The sequence below is a fragment of the Neolamprologus multifasciatus genome, chromosome 13 (genome assembly GCF_963576455.1).
Source record: "Neolamprologus multifasciatus chromosome 13, fNeoMul1.2, whole genome shotgun sequence".
Classification (NCBI taxonomy): Eukaryota; Metazoa; Chordata; class Actinopteri; order Cichliformes; family Cichlidae; genus Neolamprologus; species Neolamprologus multifasciatus.
Genome location: NC_140451.1, coordinates 9,035,299 through 9,061,574, shown reverse-complemented (window position 1 = coordinate 9,061,574; position 26,276 = coordinate 9,035,299). Strand labels below are relative to the sequence as shown.

The window sequence follows — 26,276 nt, the reverse complement described above, 5'->3', positions numbered from 1 at the left end:
TGATGCTCCTTGCATTTCCCATCTCCGTATCTCTCAGTCACGCTTGACTGATTCGTCATTCGCACGTACTGCACAAACAAATCAAGACGATCCTGGCTCTGCACTAATATGATAGCCGAGCCGGTCGAGCTGACCGCTGCTCCCTGACTTTGCTGAACTCCATCACAGTTTGCTAATTGTCAGGTGTCTATTTTTATTGCCTCTTATGGGATACATTGAATTCCTACCTGAGCATGCTTTATTTGTGCTCACTGTGTTTCCAGAGCGCGCGTCTGCTTGTTTATTTACTGCACATACGCCAGTGATATCCCAGTGTAACCACTACTGACACATCTAACTGCATAATGCTTGGATGCAAGTGAATGCAGGACACCTCTGTGCTAAATGGTTTTAAGATGAATGTGTTATTATTAGCTTGCTAACTGCCGCCTGGTGTTGAATCACTCCAGCGCTTGGCAGCCAACAGCAAATCACAGAAGGTCCAAATACTAAACCTCGAGTTCTGCAGTACTGAATACATATTTGTGATGGCGGGAAAACACTGGCAGATCCGTGGCGTGTGCCTTCCAATAGAACGCTGCTTTGCCAGATCGTGAAAGGTTTTCCAACTGCACACACCAGCTGTAGTGTGGGAAAATAAACACAAGATATAAGTTGACCTCTTGGAGGAAAACAGCATGCCCCTAGTGTGTGTGTGTGTGTGTGCGTGTACACCTTAGTTAATATGTATTACGCGCTTTGCCCTCGAGTACAGTTTACTCTCTGCATAACTCAACACTTGGCAAGGTAGGATTACGTTCAGTGTATTCTGTAATGCTGTGTATGAGCTGTAAGATTGATGCCATTTAATAAACAACGGTACGGAAAAAAAATCATAAAATTCTCTAAACGTTGCACATTTTTCTCACTTTACTCATCAGAGCTTTGATATCATCGTCAGTACCCAGCAGGCCTTGCCGTAGTTTTTTCTCATTAAACTATTCATCACATCGGCCTCATCAAAGATTAAGTGTATCCTCGCTGTTCATTACAAGATGGCCTGCTTTTTATTTGATGAAGTAATTCATCCATAATGTATGTGTATATTGGTGTTTGCAGGATGCCTGCGTGACTGGGGGCGAAAGCGCTGGCGTTCCGCAGACTTAGACCCACGAAGGGAGCACGAAGCCGGTGCGTTTGTTTTGATTAAGTCGGCATTTCGTAGTGTTCCCTCTGCGATGAACCGCAGATCAATTACTTTACACAGAGAAGATCAGACTCATTGTGAGAAGCAGGAAAAAGGTGTGATGGGAAAAGAATTACAGCAGCATTAAATTGGGGCACAGCAAAATTAGCTTTATCTTTGTGAGATGAGGAGGCTATTGCAGAGCGGGGAGCTTGATTCTGTGGAAAGCATAGGTGCTTTATCAGAAGTGGCAGGCTGAATGAGGATCATCAGGCCACACTCTGATTGAATTCCTTCTCATAGTCTGTTGTTGTTTCTGACGGACCGCGGAACACTTTCCTGAGTGAGTCAGTGTCCCTGGGATTGGTTGCCTCCACTCATCCAAGGGTGATGAACAAGTCAGCCTATTTTATCTGTGAAAATGCCTTCTGGGAATCCAGACAATGTCAGTTGGTGCTTGAAATAAATCTCAGAGCATTGACAAATGTCAGGGCTAAACTGGAGGAGGCCCGGGCCGAAGACTGCGGGACTGCGAGAGCAATCCCGTGGCAGTTGAACAATGGCGCATTTAGGCCGGGTAACTGGAGGGGTGTTGCCACGGCGAAATGACAGTGCTCCACGGCATTGTTTGACCCGGGCAATCGGGAAAAGCAACAGCATTTTATATAAAATGCTACGATGCGTTGTTTGTCGATAAAGATCCTTATTCAAACGTTGCCAATCTAGCAGAAACATACATTTGTTTATGTGGCGCAGGCCTTCGTCAAGTTGGGTGGCTCATGTTCGTGTGCACAGATGGCAGTGGGCAGAAGGATTGGTAATTGGAAGAGCTTACGTTGCGCACTGAACCACTCTACGGGTGGAAAAAAAAAGCTGAAACGACTGCTATACAGAGAAAGTTTAACTCAACTTTAACTCAATCACAGATAAAAGACTGTAATTAGGGCCTGAGGCCACATGCGTTTGAGTGTAAAAGCAAATGACAGATTACATCCTCTGTTAATGAATGCCTTTGCTGACATGTGGGTGTGGATTAGGTCATTGTCTTACTCACGCGCTCCAAAAATAGCTCGATACTGCTTCCCATCAGAGCTGCAGTCCTCTCAAAACAGGGAAATATTGTTTCTCCAGCATCAGTGAATGTAAAATGCTGCTAAGTTGTCTGCATCAATAGTTTGTCATAGTTATGGCATTTTATCAACTTCCAGGGCCTGATTTAAAGACTGAAAGTTAAGCAAGGATTAAATTAACATGGCATTCCAAGGCTGCCATTAATATAGCTTTAAAACGTGCATTTTTTACGAACTGAATACATTACATTTGAGTTTGAAACACTGTTGAATCAGGCAGTTGCCCTGCATCAACACTAAACCAGGCAGAAACCCTGTGAGTTCACTCAGAAAACATGTCAAGGCTGGCACAGAAATCCGAGAGAAAAAGGGTTTAAAACACACCTACATAGGCTGGCATGGGAAAAATAATGAGAGCACTGTGTGCTCTTTGTTCCTGAACGTGAAGAGAGACTGAAGAAAAGGTTAAAAAAAAAGAACAAAAGAGTACTTTTGTAATCTGATTTACAGAGCTTAATTTTCCCTCTGAGAATACAAAGCTGATATGTTTTACCAGAAGAAAGAAGAAACAAAAAAGCTTTAATTTGGTTTCATGTGTCCAAAGTACATCCTTTCACAAGCATTGCGGCTTGTAAACATGCATTTCTACCAAACACCAGTCAGGCTTTTTTATGTTTGTCTTTCAAAAAGTGTACTCTTCCAGGGTCTTATTTCATCGAAACCACTGTCATTTTGAAAGGGATGCATGCAACGAGCGGACACAATCACGAAGGTTAGCTTAGTGTTTCAAACTCTCCTACTGTTCAGTGTGGGGTTAGTTTTCGATGGAAGGTTGGTCACAGCCCAAATGGACATTAAATTTTCTCATTATATCAGCAGCTGTGGCTACAGGAGTATCAAAAAGGCTTGGAGAGGGTGTTGAAGTCTTTCCTTGACCATGATCAGTGAAAGTTTCTTTCTTCTTTTTTCTTGCGTTGATCCTTTGGAACACAGGAAGTGCTCAGTTTACTTTACCAGCAGGTGGCCCCATAGGAGAGGATTACTCTGATGCTTTTGCCACTGCCAAATGTCACTTTGATAGGTACATCTAGCCCAAATTAATGCATATATGTTATATGTAAAGCAGTGCTGCAACAAATCCTCCTTTTTGAAGGCTTCTGTTGAAACTGTCATAATCGCCACAAACTGTCTTCTCAGAAAAACCTGATGAAAACGGATTCATCATCCTCTTCTTCTTATATTCTAGTTATTGAATGAGCTGTGGAAAAGAGCACACATGACAACAATCGCCCAATACTAACAGCTCCGTGTGAACACGCCTCCACATTAACCTTGGATAATGCCAACATCACAATAGGCTCAAACTCTCTCTCTCCTAGTCAGGGGTTAAATGCCTTGCGTATGGGCACATCTGTTGGCTTTCTAATGAGAAGAAAGCATTGCTCTTCCCCGATTATATTTTCTTTACCAGCCTGGAGATTAAAAGTGGCAACACTGTGTTCTCGAGCTACCCCACAGCCTTCTTCTCTTATACTCACCAGTTAACAGCTGTAATATACCATTATTGTAAACAGAGGGGGGATACTCACTCATTATTTGTTCACATCATGATGAAGCTAGCTTTGAACAGGGATTGGAATGCTTCACAGGGCTCAAGGTGTCCCTTCAAAACTCCTTTGCATGCTGATGCAGCACAGGGTTGGAAGTTAAGGATTTTACATCTGAGAAACTAAACGTGTGAGTTTCTTAAAGCTCTGCTGGCTTTCATGCCGTCTGTTTGTACTGCATCTATGCAGTTTAGGTTAAGAAAGAAAGAAAAGCTCTGTCTTTGTCCTCGGTACGTAGCTGAAGCCTGAAGTTGTTGCAATAGAAATTAATCAAGTGAGCCAGGAATCCCACTGCGAACCAAAATGCATCCATAATTTAAAGTCAGTCCTGCAGGTGGGAGTGAAGTTTCAGAGTTCCAGTTTGGATGTGGGTGGGTGGGAAAAAATATATTGTAGTGGTTTCTGAAACCCTACTGGAGAGGATGGGTGAGGAATGGAAGTGGGAAAGTGCAAAACAAAAACAGAGTGAAAGTGCATGTGTTTCTGTGTCCAAAGTGACTGGACGGACGGGTCAGAGCCTCTCACACGGGATCGTCTAACAATGCTGGACGACAGCGAAGTGGAGACGCAAGAGTGTGGGATGGAATGAAGTCAAATAAACAAGCGGTAGATAAGAGCAACGGCAGATTCTTATGCTTAGATCAAACAAGTAAAACGATCTGTGTGTCTTTATGTTTACTTGTGGTGCTAAATGATTTAAAATGTGTGACCACACAAGAAAAATGGATAGTAATATTGATTCATTTTTTTTAACTTCCTCACTTGAATCCGTTTAATAGTAAAAGCCACCCTTTGTAATCAAGCTTTATTGCAGTAATAATTATTTTGTAGTAACGTCTCTAATGAGCAGCCATTAAAAAAACAAAGCACCCTGTGCAATACCTGCTGCCTGCCACAGTTAATGGCAGGGGGGCCTGTTGAATATGAATGAGGCTTTTTTTTTTTTTTCGCTGTAGATGTATAGAGGCGGCTGTTTGGGTTAATTAGTGGGAACCTGGCTTCCCGTGGTGCCTGGAACCTGTGGAGCCCTCCTCTTAGCCTGGTGGGATATAATGAATAGTGCAGAACTGTTGGCGGAGCTGTCTGCTCAGGTGGTACGCTGCACTTTTGCTCCGGTGCCAGAATAGTTTTAAAGTCTGGATAATGGTCAGCGAAGGGCAGCTCTCGTACATGTGTGTACGCGTGTGTGCGGAGGCTCGGAATTATGGGTTCAAGTGTCGAGTGTGGTGCAGAGCTTTAGATTTTTGTTATCTCAGCAACTGTGCCTCCGACTTTACCGAGTTCAATTTCCATACCCACTTCTACATAATCAGGGTCAAAAAGAGGATGGAGAATATCCCAGTGTGCGGGGCAGGGAGACATCTTCAGCACGAGTGGACACTCACAGAGCTAATGCATGTAAAACGAATTCAGTAAAAGTGTGGTCGTTGCTTCCCTTCCAAAGCTGCCCCCCACCCCCACCCCAATCTAATTAAAAATGTCTCACCATTTTTGAAAGAGAGGGAGGGATTGACTCTAATTCATGAGGTATTAATGGTTCATATTAGTAATGCACTGATAGTGCGATACCTTAATTCTGGCTATCTGGGAATATTAAGTATTAAATGTTACTTTTTTCTTTTCTGGAAATTTATTATGCCTCATTGCCACTGGGATCGTTCTTATGGTATCATCAGGTTAAGGAGTAGCGCTGCAGTGCTAAAGGATTAAAGATGGTCACGTCATGGCTTAGGTCAGAATGGTGCCAGTGTCTATTTAGCACAGCAAATCAGGATATGTCTGGTTCAAGATGAAAAATGCAAACAACAGAACAGGTTTAAAAGCATTTCCACCGCCTTGACATCCGTGGCCTGGCGGCACTGTTATGCCTTTAGAGTGCCCGAAGAAGGTTAGCCAGAGGAAAACATTAAAACTCTACACTGAAAAAATTGGATTTTTCACCCTCGATAAAAATGAAGCAATGAGTTTGAGTAAAATGTAACTAAAATGTAAAAAATGAAACATTTATTTTTGTTGTGGCAGATGGTTTCCCATCTCTGATCCACTCATGGAGGTTTTTTTCCTGTTGAAAGGGAATTTTTCCTTCCCACTGTCATCAAGTGCTTGCTCATAGGGGGTCATGTGGTTGCTGGGGTGTATTTTTATTCCAGTTATTGTAGGGCCTTTACCTTACAAAATAAAGCACCTCGAGGTGACTGTGCATTTGAGCAGATTCTGTTCAGTTTAACATTTTACATTATAGAACAAAGTTACAAAAAATGAATATGCAATTAAATTATTTAAAGTCAGCAATTTCGATTTTTTTTTTTTTTGAGTCTTCAAGCAAAAATCTGTCCAGTTCTACAATCTGAATCTAGGTTCTGATGCTGTGAAGCAGCAATGAGACACCAAACAGATGTTATATCTGCACACAAAACTCAGTGTGGCCATAGTTATCCCCTGCCAGCCCTTTGCTGTATAACCTTCCACTGGTTCCTGCAGTCTTCAGCGGATATATTCTTGGTTAAGTGGTCTGCCAGATATTGTGGTTGCCATGTGCCGATTGAAAAGCTGGAAAGATACACATCAAGTGCAGAATAAAGCAATAAGGCCCGGTGGAATGCGAAACAATGGCTCCTTCCAGGTGGTGCTGTACTGTGAGAGGTGTGGGGGGAATTGGATGAGACAGAAAGCTCGTCTGGCTGCCTGGCTGTTAGCATTGGACTTGGCAGCTCTCTGCCAGGGAAACGCTGACAGGCAGGCGAGGCTGTCACAGCACATAAGTGCCTCCTCGCACCATCCCCGCTCCTGTAGGGCAGGTCAGCTCTCCCGCGTTCAGAACACGGGCCCAGTCCCACACTCAGACCACAGATCATAATGTGTAACTGGGGAGGGGGAGGCATGTGTCACAGGCTTTATATGGTTGAAAGACTCTGTAAGGTGAGAGAAAGCCACTGGTGACACCTCAGAAATGTGCTCTGCGCGTTGGTAGTTACACTCTTCACTTAATTAAGAGACGGCTTCTGTGATTAAATTGTGCTGAAGGCTGAGCATTTCTGCAAGCAGAGGATTAATGATAACAGTTGGCCCGCTAAAAACAACTCAAGTGCGCAGATTTAGATCGTCTATGCACGCCTCACAAATCTATGATCCCCTCACAGTGTGTTGACAGTTTATGTAAAGATTACACTTTCATACTTTCATCAGTCCGGAATGAGCGTGTCCCACAAACTTATCTTAAATTACTGTAATGGCTGATCATTCTGGAGTCCAGCTGATCGTTGTTTCACACTGCTGGCTTGGTGCATAAATTAGGTAGGGAAAGGACTTTTTTCAGCCTTTCTTTAAACATAAAATAAATTACTGAGTGTGTGATTTATGTGAAAATATATATATATATTGGTGGTGGGGTGGGGGTGGGGGCTTGGAAGGAAAAGATTGCTGAGAAAAATAACTGCCGAAACAGGCAGCCTCCCTGCTGTTATCAAAGAAATGAAAGATCAAATTTATTTTAAAAAATATCCTTTCCTCCTTGAAAACCCCAATAGATGTAATTACAGTAAATGGCACCTACAGACTGTGAGCCAGGAATTCAGCGTCTTAGTTGGGAGGGAAATTATCCCCAGTGTGCTGAAACGTGCAAAAGGTGACGAAGTTACTTCCACAGAAACACCCCGTTTTTAAATTGCATTTGAAAGAAACCCATTTGTGGTCTACATTATGAGGGACGAGGTAGGGAGAAAATTGTCTACTGTAGGCATTTGAAATAATGTGTGTGTGTGTGTCTGTGTGTGTGTGCAGCCATGTGTTCCCAGGATGGGAATATGTGTGCTTGTTTGGATTGCCTTACCATGACCTTTGCTGTTGAATCTGGATGTTTGCATAGCCCATCCCTGTTGTTTTGACTAGCACAGAGTAAGCAGCAGCTCTCTCGGCTGCCTTTCCTCGTGAAAAATATCTGAAGACTTTTGCCATTTCAATTAATTCCATGGCGTTACATATATATATATATATATATATATATATATATATATATATGTATACATTTATTGCTACAGAGATGTTTTTTTCCCTTTTTTCTTGCTGAAGTTGAGGCACACCATTTGACTAGCGCTTGTTGAAGGCAAGAAAAACAAGGCGAATATTAAAATATTTAAAAGGCCTTATAGAAAGGATCAAAAGTTAAAAAAGACGAGGTAGCGACATTCAATTTTCCCATGCTCTTGAAGGGCTCCTCAGCAAGATTATAAGTCATACCTAACACCCTAAATCCTTCTCCTTGTTGTTTGCTGGATTTCACTGCTCTGGTATCGATCTTTCTCGGCTCGTATGGAAAATCAAAGCCACCTAGAGTGGGAACTCATCTGATTTCCGGCAATAAATTTGTCTTTACAATCTCTTGGTTTCAGCGTTGTGGGTAGGTACGTATTGATACAGGTGTGGATTTTTCATCTGCTGAAGGAAGACAAAGAACTCTGGTCTCATCTTTTGGCCTTCAGACTCAATTGCATATTTCAGACACATTTTCTGATGAGCTGTCTGGCTAAATGTTTTTCGCACCGAGACATTATAGTATCAATTGAAAGTGACTTTATAGAGTGAGAAAAGAAAGCAGATGGGAAGAGGGAGAATTAAAAGAGACTCAAAGAAAGATGAATTGAGATAATCCTTTTGAGATCATACACTTATAACTGATGTGGATTGTATTTATGGCTGGATTGCTTTTCATGGGAATGAGAAAGGTGCCATTTCAGTATAATACAGACATTCATTCTTCATTATATGCCTGAAACCTAAAAGCCCTTTCTTCTTTCTCTTTTTTTTCTTTGTTCTTCCCTGCAGATGTGCCGCAGACTGATTCGTCCTCCGTCTCCAGTTCATATTCAATGGCAGACAAAGACTGCATTTCTTAGCACCACTGAGTTCAGACAGTCAGCTTTGGTCCACAGCTAAGCCACAGCCTTCTTTCTTGCTACTGACTCTTTGCAAGTCTCCACTTCAGTCCATCACCATGGCCTGTTTTCTGGCATCAGCCTTTCTCCTGGTTCTTCAGACATACGCTGCCCCACCTGAGGCAGGATTTGGGATTACACTGGACACCGTGGACCTTGACACCGGCCTACTAGCAAATGTCTCTGGAGATGTAACCACATCTCCACCCCCGGGAACAAGCAAACGAGCTCCACATAGTATCATTATTGGGGTACGCAAAGGTGGCACAAGAGCGCTGTTGGAGATGCTGGACATACACCCTGAAGTGGCTGCCGCCGCCACCGAGGTGCACTTCTTTGACTGGGATGAGAACTACGCCAAGGGCTTTGAGTGGTACCGTGAGTTAATGCCCTACTCTTACCCACACCAGATCACAATAGAGAAAACTCCAGGCTATTTCACTTCAGCCCTTGCACCTGAACGCATCTGTGCCATGAACTCGTCCATTAAGCTGCTGCTGATCTTGCGAGACCCAGCTGAGCGGGTCATCTCCGACTACACCCAGGTGTACTTTAACCGGCTGGAGAACCACAAGCCGGTTCAAGCCATTGAAAACCTGCTAGTGCGCAACGGAGCGCTGAATATGAGGTACAAGGCCATTCAGAGGAGCCTGTACGACGTCCACATGCGCAACTGGCTGCGCCACTTTCCCTTAGAACAGATACACATAGTAGATGGTGACGCTCTGATCCGTGACCCCCTCCCAGAGCTTCAGAGGGTGGAGCGCTTCCTTAACTTGCCACCCAGGATAGTATCCACCAACTTCTACTTCAATCAGACCAAGGGGTTTTACTGCATCCGCAGTGATGGCCGAGAGCGCTGTCTGCACGAGTCTAAGGGACGACCTCATCCTGCTGTTAACAGCACTGTGCTCCAGCAGCTTCGCTCCTACCTTCAAGAACACAACCGCACCTTCTTCAGGCTGGTGAAGCGCACCTTCGACTGGCAATAAAAAACCCCAGTTCGCATTCTTAACAGAGCCACTATCTTGTCTGTGACGAGGACAAAACATTTTAAAAAATGCGGGAGGCTATGAAGCACTTTAAGGATGTTTAAAAACTTTTGAATAGCCTCTTAATAACTACTGTTGTAATCTCTGGTTTCAGCAGAGGAGTTCTATATTTACACGATAACGGCAAAAAATGTGAAAAACTGTAACTACAGGCGTAAGATTAAAAAGAAGAACCTTCAAGCTTAATAAGTCATTCTCTCTGTGCTGGAAGTGTTAAGTGGTGAAATTGCAGTGAATACAAGTTTATGAAACAGATGAAGTTTTTTCCCCCTCTCCTTTGATATTCTTGTTCTTGATAATAAATTGTTCTGCTTTGAAATGTACAAAAAATGGCACGTTCTCCATTTCATTCTGACCATTGCATAGCCCCTCAGCCTTCTAACCTGTGATATTTAGAGAGTATGCTAAGATAGGCAAAGGCATTAGATATGCCTTTGATTTGCTGTGGTGGAAGGTAGACATTAATGCAAGGAAATGGGTACCCCGGAGCAGCGCTTTAGTAGTACAAGAATCACTAATAGCTCTGGACATTGAATGCAGCCTGTGCCTGCAGCTAAATAAGTCAGATCTTCACAGTCAGCAAGCTAAAATCCACAGAGCTTCTGTTGCGTTTTGCCGCTGTTCAACAATTTGCTCAGGTGTAAAGTGTAGTCATTAAATTATATGCCTAACAGTGCTGTAAATCTTTTACGAAGGATACTGTATCCATTGCGGATCCTTTTCCTATTTTCTCCCTTTCCTGAATCATGCACATCATGCGGTCTTCCAAGAAACAGCTTGTCGTCCTATGCACAACAGATAGACGCGGGTCATGTTTCTTTCATTGATTGGGCTTTAAACAGCAGCCAAAGCTACAGCTCCGCCGGGATCTGATATTCATGTGATCTCCTTGCTCTGTCTGCTGGAATAAGCACTACAACTCTCCCGAGGCAAACAAGTCATTGATGCTATGCTGGATCTATATCCAGAACGAAGCAGGGGTGGGGGGTGGGGGTGTGAAGCTGTGGGCTATATAGAAATATGCTGAATATTTATATTAGTAGTGTAGTTCGTGGGCCATCTGGGGTTTTAAATTATAATTAGGCAGGAAAATTCTGTGTGTAGCCAAGTTTGGTTTGATGACAAAGTGCTAAATAAAAATCAGCCCTAGCTCATCTCGCTCAGGGACTTTTCTCGCTTCTGCTCGCCAGGGGGCACTTGGACCCCAGAGTAACTGACGGAGGACCCGGTGGAAGGAAATGTGTCTGGACATGATCTCTTTAGGATCTAGTCTCTTGGCACACACGCAGGTGACAGTCACCCCGTGACCCTGGCCGACGCCTGTCTGCTTGGGTATGTATCACCCAGCCGCTCATCTGAGAGATAACGAACTGTCCTACAGCACAAGCAGCCTGGCGCACACAAACACAAGCGCGCACGTAAGCAATCATTCCCAAGGTGTTACACTGGCGCAGCGCAGTGTTTCCATTAGACAGGTGGGCCAGAAGGACAAAAGGGCATGCTTTGCTCGCAATGTGAGTGCATACTGAACAAAGTCCTTTTATACCCTTTATTTGTTTGAGGCAAAGTTTACTTAGTGTGCTTGCTGGGAGCTGCATAGTGCATCTGTAGCTGTCAAATTCTCAGACCCCGAAGCAGAGGAGTCGAGCAAAGGTTGTTTAAGGAAAAGATTTTCTTTTTTTTCATGTTTTTTCAACAAATGTAAAAATGTGACTCTTACATCGAGTCCTGTAAGAATGAGCTTACAATATTTTTAAGCTGTGAGTGCACTTTTTTTGTGTAGGAGAATCCAGTTTTCATCTTGTCTTGGTTATGTCATGGGGCGTGTAGATGTTAGGAAAATTAGAAAATAGTACTGACGTGTCAAATTTATCAATTTTAATCATTCTCACTGTAGAAATGGTAGAAACCACCACTGACCTGCTAGCATTCATTGTGTTATCCTTGAACAGAATATATTATCCTTGAGCCCTTTACCACTGACCTGAGTATGATGGTTACCTGGTACTCATCTTTGTGCAGCATATTAACCACATAAAATATGATCGCAGCCAAAATTATATCCCAAAAAGGTGTATGGAGCGCTCGGCTTCAGCCATGTTGGTTTTTTGAAAGCAAATATGCTAAGTGAGATGAAAATTTTAGATAAGTAAATATACATATGTATATAAATGAACAACATAAACACAAATAAGCTCTACTATATGTGTTATATGAAACCGGCAAATCATTAAATGCTTACATGCTGAAAGTTAAACTAAAGCTAAGCTAAAAACTCAAACTAGCTGTGGAAACACATTTTACTTAACTAAAATAAAAATAAAAATTTGACTAATGGTTAAAAGAACATATACTCTCAATGACAAATACTCTCTATATAATAACAACATGAAAATAGAAAACTATAATAACTGTTACTGAGGTATTAAATCATGTTAAGAGCATGATACTTGTGTCCCAGACAATTGGATGCTAGTATTTTAGCATGAAAATATTTCCTAATTAGCACTAAACACAAACTACAGCTGAGAATTTGAAAAGTTCAAAGTTTGAAACGAGCGTTGCAGTAGATAAAAGGTTAGCTAATCATGAAAGTTCACTCTGAGGGAAATTAAACATCTGTGCCAAATGTCAGGGTGAGCTACGCTAAGAAATTTACCTTTAACAAGCAACTCTTGGTTTTTATCAGCTAAACCGAAGTCGGCATCATCTTTGTGGCTCTAACCCACGCTGACAGGGGCGTCAGCGCGGCAACCATCTGGATGCAAAGTCCACCACTTAAATCTGAAGCCCGAAACAATTGAGCTGGAGCTCTGTTATTAAAAACGGCACTGTGCTGTGGAGCAAGTAATCGCCTCGATGAGCCACTTCGAGCATTACCTTTTCTGTCATACAGAAACACACAGGTTTTTTGGGGGACGCCGACATAGTGCAAGCCATTTAAAACTCTAACACTAACAAGTTTCTTTAAGTAATGGCTACTATTGAGTGAGTCACTTATCACTGCATGTCTTTGATATCTGCCAACCTCGGGCGTAATTAAAGGTTTGAGGGGTGGTCTGGGGCAATCTGCTGTAGATGTTTTGGCTGGTCTTGTCATCCTAGAAGCCTCTAATGATCTGTCTGGGATTGTGATTGATGAAGCACTTAGCATCAAATCAAAGCACAAGGAACGCTTGTAGCTTGCTAAGCTGTTTGCAAACTAGCAGCCGCTTTATTTGCGTGATAAAAGTCTATTACAGAGGTGTCCTTGATGTGAATTAATGACCTCCATGTTTACATTAGAAGCATAACCTAATGCACATTAGGGGTTGATTGACATGGCTCAGCAGATATGCACAAGCTACAAACAGCATGGGTCAGTAAATCTGGCTGCAGCTCAGTAACAAGCAGAGTTGGTTTCTTCTTTTTTTTAAACTTTTGAACACTGTGCCATTTGAAGTATCTCTAGAAATAATTAAATGCACACTGAAAGTTTACAGTCTTAATGGTATTACAGCGTTTTTATAGGACTTCAAAAGTAACCCCGCTGCCAGTTGAATGAGCTCCATTGCTCTTATTTCTCTATTAAATTTACAGCTCTTTCCCACAGCTGTGCACATAGGTGTGACCATCTGGATGATCCCTCTGAAATCTTATCACAGCGAAGCTATTTCGAAAACATCAAGGTACGGAGCTCTTTTGCGGGATGAAAGAAACCCTCTACTATATTCAACTGTTCATGCAAAGACATAACCCAACATCAAAAAAAGGTGTTTTCACTCCTATATTGCTGGCTCAAATGCAAAAAGCCTGTGGGGAATGACGAACACTGTGCATCCAACATTGCCGTACATAAAATCAACCCACTAAAGCCTTTTTACATCTTCTTAAATCAGGAAAAGAACAATGAACATAAATCTAATGAGATCAGGGAGCCAGCATGTTTCCCAAAATACACGCTGGATTATCGCAAACACAAAAGGCTCAGAAACAGAAGAACTGTGCAGAAAAATGCATTTTTTCACACATATTTTAAAGGTTCCTTGTGTTTTTATTCCCCCCCCCCCCTTTGTGATTGCTTATTCATTTGTTTGTTGATTTGTTTTTCATTGCCTCGGGTGCAGAGGGCATGTGTTTGATGTGCTCCCATGGCAGTCTTTACTAAAGGGGAAGGAAGGTTTCTGCTGCATACAGGTCAAAGGGAGGAGAAGGAGACATGTCTGCTTATATGCAGCTGGATTTTAAAAGCCTCTGATTGATCCTTTGAGGCGATGGAATGAAAAGGATATTAAAAAAAACAACAACTTAAGTGCGTTCAGGTCTAAGAGTGCACATCGCATTGTAAATACTGCCAGTGTAAGCGCGTGAGGTGGCAAGAGAAGCACACATGCCAAGTCCACACACACCGATGTTCCTTCCAGTGTTGTGAAAGTTGACCTCTTCCTGGTTTGGAGGAGACAGATGAGTCACTGGTGCAATGTTTCACTGTTACTCTTGACTGGCATCCTTTTGCACCAGCTTTTCTGCAGCTTTGCCATTAAAACAGTCTCTGTTCATGTGAATCAGGTCCCATACACCCTCAACATAGTTAAACATACTCAGGTAGCTTACTAGTTAGTTACACCAATAGCTTTAGGTTATGGAGTCGGATATAAACAGATATTTCTGTCGCAGGGATGTACGACAGAAAGTGATCGGTACAACTAACCCACTGTGGCATCAAATTAAAATTCTGACAATGTGTAGGCTGACACATAACGAATCTATAAGATCTGCATCACTATATTCCTGCGAGAAAAGAAGACTTCTGCCAGCACTGCTAACCTGACAGAACAGTGTCTCCTTACTCTTTGAGCCCTGGTAGCGTTCCTGCTATATTTATGTAACATTACATTTCTAAGAGTATCCCTACCTTCTTCCATATATTATTGCTGGAGGTACCATTAGTACTTGTTGCTGCAGCTAATAGCAACACATCTGCAAGCATAAAGAAGAAGCAGTGTGAAGTGTTATGAGTTTGTGTCCTTTTTGCATAGGCATTTGTCTACACAAAGAGGTATGCAACAATGCAAACACGCTGGGTACTTGGAGGACTACAGCTTGATGTGGACAGCTATGCGTAGGTTGAATGTTGATTGTTTGAAAAGTGAGTTGGTGTCGTGACACAAAGTAACACTCTTTCCAATGCTTATGTGTTTTCTTTGGCAATATCTTTGCTAATATCGATAAATAAGCAGTACTCAACAGGATTTTAGATAAAGGGGTTTTATCTCAAATAAAGAGATGCCCTCTTTCTCAAGTATTTTGGTCTTTTTGGCCACTTTTTGGCCACTTATCTAAAACTGTAGTTAACACGTTTTACCTGGATAAACAAAGGAGATATAAGTCATGACTTGATATCACTCATTAGAGATATGTTCAAATTCAGGCATCATCTTGTAACTACTACTAGAAATCTCTTTTTGGCACAACACCGTAACATAGAAGAGAGCAACAGCAAAGCTTACCATTAACGGGAGAAGCACAAAGAAATATCAGTGATTTAAAAGAATAAAGTAACAAAAATACTGCATGGCAACAACAGTCTTTTCCGATGGCTGGAACACAAGCGAGAGCTGCCCATAAACCAGCTATTTGTGAGACTGCCCCCTGGTGACCGCAAACAGCTACAACATGTAGACGATGGTCTGCAAAGCCGTCCGTGGGACCTTCACAGAGCCACGAGTTAGAATTTATTATGAGAATATTGTATGAGCTATATTAGTTTTGTCTCTGTATACAAAATAAACCAGTTTAATCTAGAAAAAGCCCAAGTATGTTTCACTAATGTTTTATTTTCTCAGTATTTAAATTTGCTAATGCCAGTAATGACAAATGAGATAAAAAAACAAAAAACACAAAAACAGGAAATGGAGCAACAGAGTGATAAGCGGGTAAGAATCTTTCCCAACTGCATGTAACATATCAACTGTGACCAAGTCGTGTCACATGTCTAGTTTTTAGCATTTTTAGCATCCAAAGTATTTTATGCTAAATTCATTCAATTTGATACCTAACTGGCCTCTTTAGTCTAGCGATGGGTGTTGCAGTATGCATTATAGCCTATAGCCATGCAGGATGGACACAAAAATAAAGCTGTAATATAAACATAAAGTTACTTTAACATTCAGGTGAAGTAAATATTATATAGAGAGATAGAGTAGAAAAAAACTCCATAAAGCTGTAAACAAACTCCCCTAACATTGTATTTTCAGTTTTCTAGCTAACTTAATAAGACAGAGTCTCTTTTAGTGTCACTTCACACTCAGTGCTCCGTTTCTCCATATGTCTGACTGCTGATGCAGCGTATAGACTGTGCATCTGTTCTTGAGGCTCCAGTCACTTTCCTCCCTCAGCCTCTTTTATCCCTCAATCATCCCCAGTAGCTCTTGTCTATTCAAATCAAGGGCTGGCGGAACAGTGCCAGAAGGCATTTCACTCTGGAATATGACATCTACTCTCCTTTGGGTGTACAGTAGAACCCCGAGTCCCCGCTCTGATTCTACCGCAGCCAAACAACAACAACAGTTGGAGTGCAAAGGCATGGCAGCGAGCATCACATTTCACTGCTGGCTCACAGCACCCGGGGCCCGCAGGAGCCAAGTGTCACACAATTGCTATTTCTAGCCATCCTGCTTTAGTGGGCAAGAGGGACCCACTAAAACAGCAAGGTCTCCCGAGTTCCCTTGAAGTCTGCCAGTCTTTTTTATTTTGACTCCCTTTTTTTGGTCAGCTGGGATTCCAGCTAGCGTTAGATGCTCAGCGCCTCTCTCGTTCATTCATCTTCTTCCTCTGTTCTTTTGGTTGCCTGGCTGTGGCACTTCAGGGGGGAAGGTGACATTTTGACTCTGCTAATTTTTCAATGTCGCACCTCATCACTGTCTGAGTCTTATTGTTTCAAGCTCTCCTTGAGCCCCCTTAAAGGGTGTGTGCGAGTATTATTTTTAGAACATTAATTTGTGTTTTACAAATTAAGTATGCTTCGCAAGTGACTCGGGCACCTTCCTATTGCTAATTCATATCAAAGAAGCCCCTGTGTGGTGCTCCATTTGCAGGCGAGTGCAGAGATGTGAAGATAAAGAGTGTTCAAAGGCATAGCACAGACTTGAGAGGAAACCATATAAAGTGAACAGCCTACCCCTTGGGGCGGTTGCTAATCCAGCAGCCTTGTGGCAGCTCAAACAGGTAAATAAGCCAAATGGAAGGAGAGGGAAGCTAAAAGGATATAAACAACCTTATTTTCACTACTTGAGAATGATTCCCCAAATTATTTTTATTTATAAAGCTGGCATCAAACCTAGCAGCACTTGCTAAACATCTGAGGGACACAGAGGTGCAACACTTTCAGCTAATTTATCATTAGTGTGTTTCCATTATGATACTTTTGTTCTACCGGTTAATCTAGCTGTATTTAAAAAAGAAAATTCAAAATGACATGCAACTCCAGCATAATTAAAGCAATAAACAGTCATCCAAATGTAGTTTGAAGTTTCTACTTAATGGAACCTGCAGCAGGCACAATACTTAGCCTTCTCTTATCAGACAACACCACAAAGTGGAGCTACAGCAGGGACGAAACGTCCGTCGCTCCTCTGCGGCTGGGGCACATTTATGATATTCAAAACTGCTGTTCATTTTGGCGACTGGTGTGAAATCTTCTCTTCCTGCTGTGCAATATAAAACTGTCTCCTCGAAATTAGCGAGCGAGTGATCTACAGACGGTCGGATTGGCAAACGTTTGAGCTTTCGCCTCTCGGGTGCCTTTGGCGTCACTCGGTATCAGAGCAGCCACGTACTGCGTCCAGTTAGCTGGTGCTGGTCGGATTTCTGGCTTGTTAGAATTTTGAACATTTGTTTTTCTTTGTTTGTTTTTTATCTGCTGATTCTTTTTGGTGACACCAAACTAACAGAAAAGCTGCTATTGTTTTCTTTCTTATGCATCTTTTAAAAACTGGCTGAAATCAATTAAATACATCAGAAAATACGCTGTAGTGCATGCAGAGGTGTTTCGCTTTAGTGTAGCATTGTTTGGTATGAGCAAGAAGTTACACTGGCAAATGGTTCATTTTAGATTAAGAGAAAAACTTCAAGTTAAGAAGTTAAACTTTTTATCCTTGTTTCTAATATGTAATTGCTTTATTAGGAAAAAAAAAATTACATTTGTGGTCAGTTTTCTTATGAGCCATTGCCATTGTGGATCATTGGTTGGTTGAATTCGCTGTTCCAAGGTCAGCAATGGGTTTGCTTTCCAAAGACACAAAGATACTTGGAGATACTTGTCTTACAAAGACACTCTTTGAGGAAAAATAAATATTTTATGTAGTCACAACACTACTTCATATCAGATGTTTGTAGCATTGTTTTTTTTATGTATCTTTCATATTAATTTAGAAGATAAACATATAGTGGACACATATTTAGATATATTTAAAATCGTATTTCAAACCAGTAGTCTCTGCCATACACAGTCATGTGAAAAAGAAAGTTTTCATAAGATTTATACAGATCACGTGAAAAACTAAATACACCCTTACAATTTCCATACATATAAAGAGGGTAAGTAGCAGCCAATCACTGCTAATCAAATGCACTTAGTTAATTAATCATCAACAAGTGTAAACACTTTTAAAAAAGCGTTTGCAGTTTGCTGGTCTGGAGCATTCCTGTGTTACACAATCTCCTGGTTTTCCCAGGAGTGATCCCGGCAAATTCACCCCTGAAGTCAGACTGCAATGCTCAGAGAACCTGCAGAAAACCTGCATCTCACTCTGCAGGCCTCAGCTAGCACATTAAAGTTCATGACAGCATGATTAGAAAACAAGTATGGCTTTTTTTTTGGACAACAGAAAGCCTCTTAAAAGGAAATGTTAGCAAAGCTCAGGTTTCCAAAGTTGAATATGAACATGCTACAAGACTTCTGGAGCAATGTCATGTGGACAGAAAGCAAAGCAAAGCAAAGATGTCTGGCCTTGGTGCACAGTGCCATTTTCGGTGAAAACCAAACACAGCATATCAGCATAAACACCTCATACTATTTGTCAAGCACAGACATGGAGGGGAGATGATTTAGGCTGGGTGCAGCCACAGGACGCGGGCACCCTGCATGTGCATATATTTGTATACCAAAATATTCTAGAGATAAATGTTGGGTCATTCGGTCATGGTAACAGCAAAACAATCCAAAGCACGGCAGTAAATCTGCAAAGGAATGGCTGAAAAAGAGAAGAATCAAGAATGCTTAAGAGAGCTGTACAGAAATGATTGCCCACAAACACCAATGCACTGAGGTCACACTGTAAAGCAATGGGCCAAATTCCTCCACAACCAAGTGAGACACTGACTGAAGTCATTTAGAAAACGATTACGTGAAGTTATTGCAAGGATGGCACAGAGTCCCATGGAAACACGTGACTTTATGTTGTTGTTGTCCTTGTGGTATAATAAAGTAGTTAAGTGAAAACTTTAGTGTGGACGTTCAAACAAATCAGTGATTGGTTGATTACCGTTCCAAATGATGGTCCTCGTACAGGTTCTCACTAGGACTTAATAACAATAGCTTGAAATAATTTACTCCACATACACCCTAGAGGGTGTTTTCATTTCAGTCAGATGCATTATTCAGTTTGACCTCCCCTGACAGAAAGCGAGGGGTTGCCATTATCATGCATATAACCATGTTGTTCATTTATGCTCCTCTGCACATAGCTCATTGATTCAGAAATTGGGAGCATTTTGCACACGCATGCACAAAGGGTTTTAATGAGTTTCCAACCACAGCCAATAAGAGAAGTGTATATATGTGTGTGTGAGTGGTAGTTTGGAACGGAGGCGTGTAGCTGGTCAACTTGAACACAGCCTTGTTAAAAAGTCAATTAAAGAGAAACAAAAAGGAAACGAGGAGAAAGAATTGTTTCTCCTCGCAGCTGTTTTTCGATTGCAAGGCGTCGAGCAGCCTTAGCGAATGGGAAGCGAGGATTATTTATAGGCAAAGCCCGGCTCTCTGTGAAGGGAAAGAAGTCTGAGTCCAAGATTATGACCTTCTTTTCTGTGGAATTCGACATAAAAACCCAATTGTTGCAGCGTACAATTTCACACTTACTCCCCAGTCTTCTTCAGTCGTCATAAAAAAAAAATAAAAAATTTGAGTCTCGAGATTCCTAAACTGTGACAGATTTTTACAATGAATGGCTGTGGAGATAGTCGAAAACAAACACACACTTTAGATGATAAAGCTGTGTATACTACACTTTAAATTCAATCGACCAGAAGCATCCACAGACACTTTCAGGGACAGAGCTGCTAGTAAAAAGGGCAGCTTGAACAGAGCGCTCATAAATCTGTCAAGTGTTCACCTCAGTTGGTAGATGCAAGTGATCTGTGAGGGGAAAAGGACTTTTTATTTTTTTGTCCATTGTGTATTCTTTTAAATTATAATTCTAACTGTAAAGCAATCATTTATAAAGTATTTGGCAATATATTGGATGGGCTGGCCATATTTCTCTCTGTGAACATCCTGTGCAGTAAGTGGTAAATAGTGCAAAATATCCACGTCCCTTGTGACTGCACCAAAAGTGAATTCATCCCAACTCTGCTACTATTTCCTGCTGCTGTCTCCACTGCCTCTTCTTTCATCCTCCCAGAGTTGGGCGCTGACATGTCGATAGAGCAGAAAAAGAGAAGCAGCTAACAGTCAGCTGTAATTGCTGGCCTGTGGATGTGCACAGGGAGACAGCTTCTCTTTAAGGGCACAGAGGGCACCTGCGAGCCCCTTTTATTTATCACACCACTGCTCAGCGCCCAGTCCTCAGTGACCACTGCTAAATTATTCTGCTTTGAAGTTGTGACTAGATGAGTCAGTCCCTGGCTTCAAATCCACTGTTAACCCGATTGTAATTAAATAGGCCATAAACAACTGTCATTAAAAAGCACGCTCAAACCTTAAAAGCCACATATATGTCTGGATTTGAACTTTTATGAAGACAGCGAAGGTCATCTCAGGACTCATTTTGCAAGAATGCATCACTTACAATCCGTTCAACAGAAAGTAGCCAAAGGTTACTCGAAATTCACTAAATCTTGCGAGATGATATCGTACTCTAATTAGCACATTCATACAGTTTATTTGTTATTGTAGTAGGAGTAGAAGTAATGACAGAAATGTTGCCCGTAACAATAAATGTTTGACAGCACTCACTTATGAGCCATTTTAAAGCTATTACTCTGGATTCACGATGCTTCATTTGTCTCATGCACATGTTTTATTAAACATGCAGGTGAATTAACGAGATTCTTATTTTTTGAAATCAGATAAAAATAAGATGGAATAGAATACTAATGCTAATAAAGAATTATAAACTGTGATTTCTTTTTCTTTTTTGGAAGCTCTTTTATTGCTATGGCAGCTGCCAAACGTTCAACTAAATACTGTATGCGGCTCACATCCTGGGAATTAGACGGAGAAAGATGTTTGCAGTGGGAAAGCACAACCGAAAAATAAAGGTGATTTTCATTAATCGAAATTGTGAATGACTATCCTCTGGAAAACAGGCTGTAAAAACTGTTATGCCTTTTTCCTATCAAAGTTAATCAGGTGACTCGGCTTGTCTGATTCTAGAAACAGAGCACAGCCTGTGCGGACATCTGTCCACATTTAGGTGTTTGCAAGCACTTCACATTAAAAAGGTTTGTTACTTGGTGGTTTATTTTGCCTGTTTGTTCCTACCGTGCATTATGCCCAAACTGCTTTTCACATGTGTATGTTTTTAATAAATCGATCACGTAAAAGCACTCTAATGGAAAAAAAAAAAAAAAAAGAGTTATTTGCCTATCTGGATGTTCTCTCCAAAGATCACCTTGGCTCACAGTAATTCAGATATGTTGCCTTTTCTAAATAGAGGAGAGGATTTTCACCAGAATTTTTATAATTAGAAAGGCTTTTTGGCATTGGGGAGCTGTGCAATTAATAAATATGAGATAATCGATGAACTATAATTACAATCTCAGATTTTGGCCCACAATTTGAAATAATTAAACAGGATAAGCATTAACCTGAACCTTGGTGGAAAATAACTTAAAAAAGGTTAATGGGAAAGGTTTGAGAATGAGTCCTGAAGAAGAGATATGCAAATTGGAGGTGAAATACTGAAAAAAGATAATAGAGAGCAACTTTAATGAAATTAGTGGATTGTAGAACTTCTAAATCTAAGCTGTCAACTTTTCCTCTGGAGTTTTTTACTCATTCCATGGACAGGTTTGATTAAATACTTGGATAGCACACAAACCTATATTTTCAAGTATTATACCATGAATATGTATAGGAATATGTAGGGAATTATGTTCTAACAGCACTTTTCCTGATTGGTTTTGCTTCGGTTAAAAGTCCTCTAATTATTTTTAGGTAATCAAAACATAATTTTAGTTATTATATTTAAGGATTTCAGTCAAGCCGATCGGACAACACCTGTGAGTTTCATGGTTAGCATGGTTGAGTAAAAACTAGCAAACAAGCTATACACAAAGATCTGATTGGTCCATGTCAAAGAGGTAGAACAGCAAAAACCTACAACAGTTCAGTGCATTCACTTCTCTTTTAAGATCAACCTCGAAAAATATATAAAAAATTGTGAAAAAACACATACAGTACTACTTATGACATCAGCAGTAGTAGTACTTAAAATAAATAATAACAGGTGTGACATAGGTCAACACAAAAGGGTTCATGTTTGAGGTAGAATTTTTTCATTTCCAGTAAATAAGTACATAACAATTCAGTAGGCTATGTACTGAACATAGAGGACAGAAACAAAGTATTGATCCTGTCACACTAGTATCGATCCACAACCAATACCAGTGTTGGTATCAATACTGTCGACATTTGGATCAATCTGCCCACCTCTAGTTTGCGTCTAAGGCAACGTCCACACTAGCCCGGATAGATTTGAAAACGGCGTCCACACTAGCGTTTTCAGTCATTTTCACAGACTTGTGCGTCCGCATAGAAAAGGCCCAAAACGCTTACGTTCCAGTCCTGCACATGCGCAAAAGCGAGTGAGAATTAAAGAATTTGAAGAAAAGCTATCTGGAGCATTTACAAACTGATATTAATCTTTTTTTAGGGCTGTCAAAATTGAGTACAATCAAAACAACTGCTGTAACAAATTTCCCAGGTGTGGGACTAATAAAGGTTATCTTATCTTATCTTACAATGCCCTCCGCTATCTTTATTTAATTGGTCACATGACTGCATCACATGACTAAAATGCTCATCGTTTTAGAAAGTCTGCGTTTTTCGAGCATCCACACTGTGACGGGACAGCTCCGTTTTGAAATGTATGCGTTTTCAAAACGCTGCATTTTTCCTTGAGGAAAACGCTGTCTCAATGTGGACGGGAGGCCAAAACGGAGAGAAAACGATGTTTTCAAACAAAAACGCATTAGTTTTCGTTTCAAAAATACACGTACCCGGGTATTTTTGAAAACGCAGATTTTTCTATGCGTTTGCACCTTTGTCACTGAAAACTGAGATTTTTAAAAACTCCGGCCAGGGTGGATATTTTTGAAAACTCAGTTTTTGCATTTACGTGTGGATGAGAAAAACGGAGAAAACGCAGCGTCAAAGGTGTGCGCATTTTTTGAAGTCACACTGTGCGCCACGTTATTGTTTCGGTGAAATGAATTTCTACAATACTGTTACTGTTAATTGTACTCTCTGCAGTGTTTAAATGCTTACATATACACACACAGTTACTGTCCCTCCACACCAGTGTTGCCAACTCCTCAGTAAGGAAAATCGCTATTGGTTGTCCTAAAAGTCGCTAGAAGTCGCTAAATGACGTCATCACTTAATTTGCATAATTGGTCATGCTAATGTAATTGTAACCTACGCTGCTGGAGAGAGAAATAACATCGTGGACGAGACATAAAGTGAGTAAAAAACGTCCTAAATGCATTTAGAATTTATTTAGAACTACAAATTAAATTTCTTTTAGCAATTATTGTTTTTTTAATGTCACAATTCCAACCCTGCTCCTTTACCCGGGCTTGGACCGGCAAAAGTGACCCGAAATAGGCACTCTGGTGGAGTTACTTTGTGTGTGTGTGTTTATAAGTAGTTTTAAACCTGATCCACAAAACAGCATAAGAGTAAAAGAAGAACTGACTGCGTTACAGCACCCGCTGCTTGTTGAGAGTAAAAGCGATACGCGCTTTCACGTCTTTTTTTAGCGACTTTTTCTAGAAAAAATGTCGCTAGGGGGTCTGAAAACTCGCTAAATATAGCGACAAAGTCGCTAAGTTGGCAACACTGCTCCACACATACAACTTGGTTCTGCTTCTATGCCCCATCCTTGTTTACTTTTTCCCACCAGGCGTCTAGACTTCTGATTGGCCAACATTTCTGCACGGTTAGGAATATAGCGCCACCTGTTGCTTTGGCATGTTCCTAGCAGCTTTTTCCTTCCTTTCTGCCTTTACGTGTGGACGGGATTATTTTTTAAAACGAAAACGGAAAATCTCCGTTTTCAAAAATACCCATGTACGTGTGGACGTAGCCTGAGTGAAAAAGTATTGGGGCTTGACTATAACATAAGGGTAGAGCACTTACACCTACAATATTATCAGCAGTAAATTTGTGCTTTTTGTGGACTGATACCAGAACTACAGAAAACTATAAATGCTCAGAGCTTAAAGTATAGTATACAGCCTGTGTGAGCTCCAGTTTTGCTGAGCAACATACTTTGATTATTCTCCTAATAAAATGTCATTTTCATTTTTATTATTTTTTGCTTCGCAAGTTGGTAATGATGAATTCAGAAGAGTCAGACTCATGCTTCCACAGGGTAGAATAACAGAATATCAAATATTCTAATCACGGATAAACAATGGTATCCACTTAACAGCAGCAGCAGGGCCCTGAATATGTTATGCAGCTAGAAGATCTCTTTTATAATGATGTTGCAGGCAGGTGACAGGTCATTACTTCTGCTATTAATCATTTTTGTTTTCTGTTTATCTGCATAATTGTTTTGACATTACTTGCTGTAATTGGTTATCTTTATTAACTACACAAGTTGAATTAAAATGTAAGATGAAAGCTAAGATTGTTTTAATGTAATTGAATTTGAGCCTTTACTTCAATTTTTCTTTACTCCAGTGGAAAGGAGCACTTTTTTCTGGTGAAAGGCAGGAGCATTAGATGACACTGCAGAGGGACTTTCTCTATGTGCAGCACTCTTTATTGTGCTGGTCTAGGAAAAGCGAACAGCCACTTTACACCTGTCGTCATCATCTTGATATTTCACACAGACTGGACAGCTATTAGCTGAAAAGTGGATCCTGAAGTTTTGAGTTCCTCTTCTCCAAACCACAATCTAACACCTCCTCCGTGTAGCAGTGAGGAGCTGATAAATATATTACATCTGTCCGCCTCTAAAACTACCTGTGTGTGTATGTGGCTGTGCGCTGTGAGAACATGAGCACGAGGCACCTTGACAGGAGGTTTGTGCGTGACAGCATCACCAACACCTGGCCTCCCCCAGCAGGAAGCGGTGTATCTAATAATGAGAGAAAGTGTCAGGGACACATAAGGCGCATCCAGCTGAGAGCAGGGTATGAAGATGACCACAGACTTTGTGTGAGCCGCCGCCCAACCGTGCACGCACATCTCGTCTCTCTTTCCCTACGGTAAACCACAGGAGAGGAAGCGATAATCACATTTTCTGTCAAACTGAATAGGTGATGGCAGCTCACGCACACACACACACATACGGATGCACGCGCACACACACACTCAAAACAATACAGTGATGCAAATGTGGCTGTTTGTTTCTTTCATCAGCTGTCGGTGCATTTCAGGTTTCACTGGAGAAATAACTCCGTCCTCCATGGAAGCTACCCATGAATCAAACCCTGGTCATTTGATTGACAGCTCATTACCCTCCCTTTAACACAGACAACAACCTTGGAAAATAGAGGTAAAGCCGGCAGAATCACGTTAAATTTAGTATTCCAGCTGGGCTGAGACGCACTCGGGGACGCGAGCACAGAGGTTGACGATATGTGTTCTCTCACTTCATGAGTTCTCACGCCAGCTTTTGTATTCTGCGACTTTAATTTTCTCGAGATAAGAGATCAGATTAATGAGTAGCCTCCCGTGACACGGTCTATATTTTTGTTAATAAGACTATAAAAAGAATCACTGACAACTTAAAAAAAAAAAAAATTATTAGCCCCCAAAGCCACACAGTTATTCAAGGGCAAATCTTTGAGGCAGAATATGTCTGAAAGTGATTTATCACTCACTCTGACTTGAGTAATTACTCTGACTGTTCGTATGACTTGAGAAAAATATACGTGAGCTAAGCACTCGTTTTCCTTCACAGTGCATTTCAGCGCTCTTCCCGGAACCACTGAGGGCTACAGCAAGTCAAGGT

The 26,276-nt window shown here is 41.2% G+C and overlaps 1 protein-coding gene across 1 annotated transcript in view; it reads left to right on the top strand.

The window, feature by feature from the left end:
• hs3st1l1 (heparan sulfate (glucosamine) 3-O-sulfotransferase 1-like1) overlaps positions 1-19,311 on the top strand; it is a 34,539-nt gene extending 15,228 nt beyond the window's left edge. Inside the window, exon 2 of the mRNA XM_085182769.1 lies at positions 8,664-19,311. Coding sequence (XP_085038895.1) covers positions 8,833-9,765 — 933 coding nt within the window. The 5' untranslated portion in view covers positions 8,664-8,832 and the 3' untranslated portion in view covers positions 9,766-19,311. The remainder of the gene's footprint in view (positions 1-8,663) is intronic.
• The last annotated feature ends 6,965 nt before the right edge of the window (positions 19,312-26,276 follow it).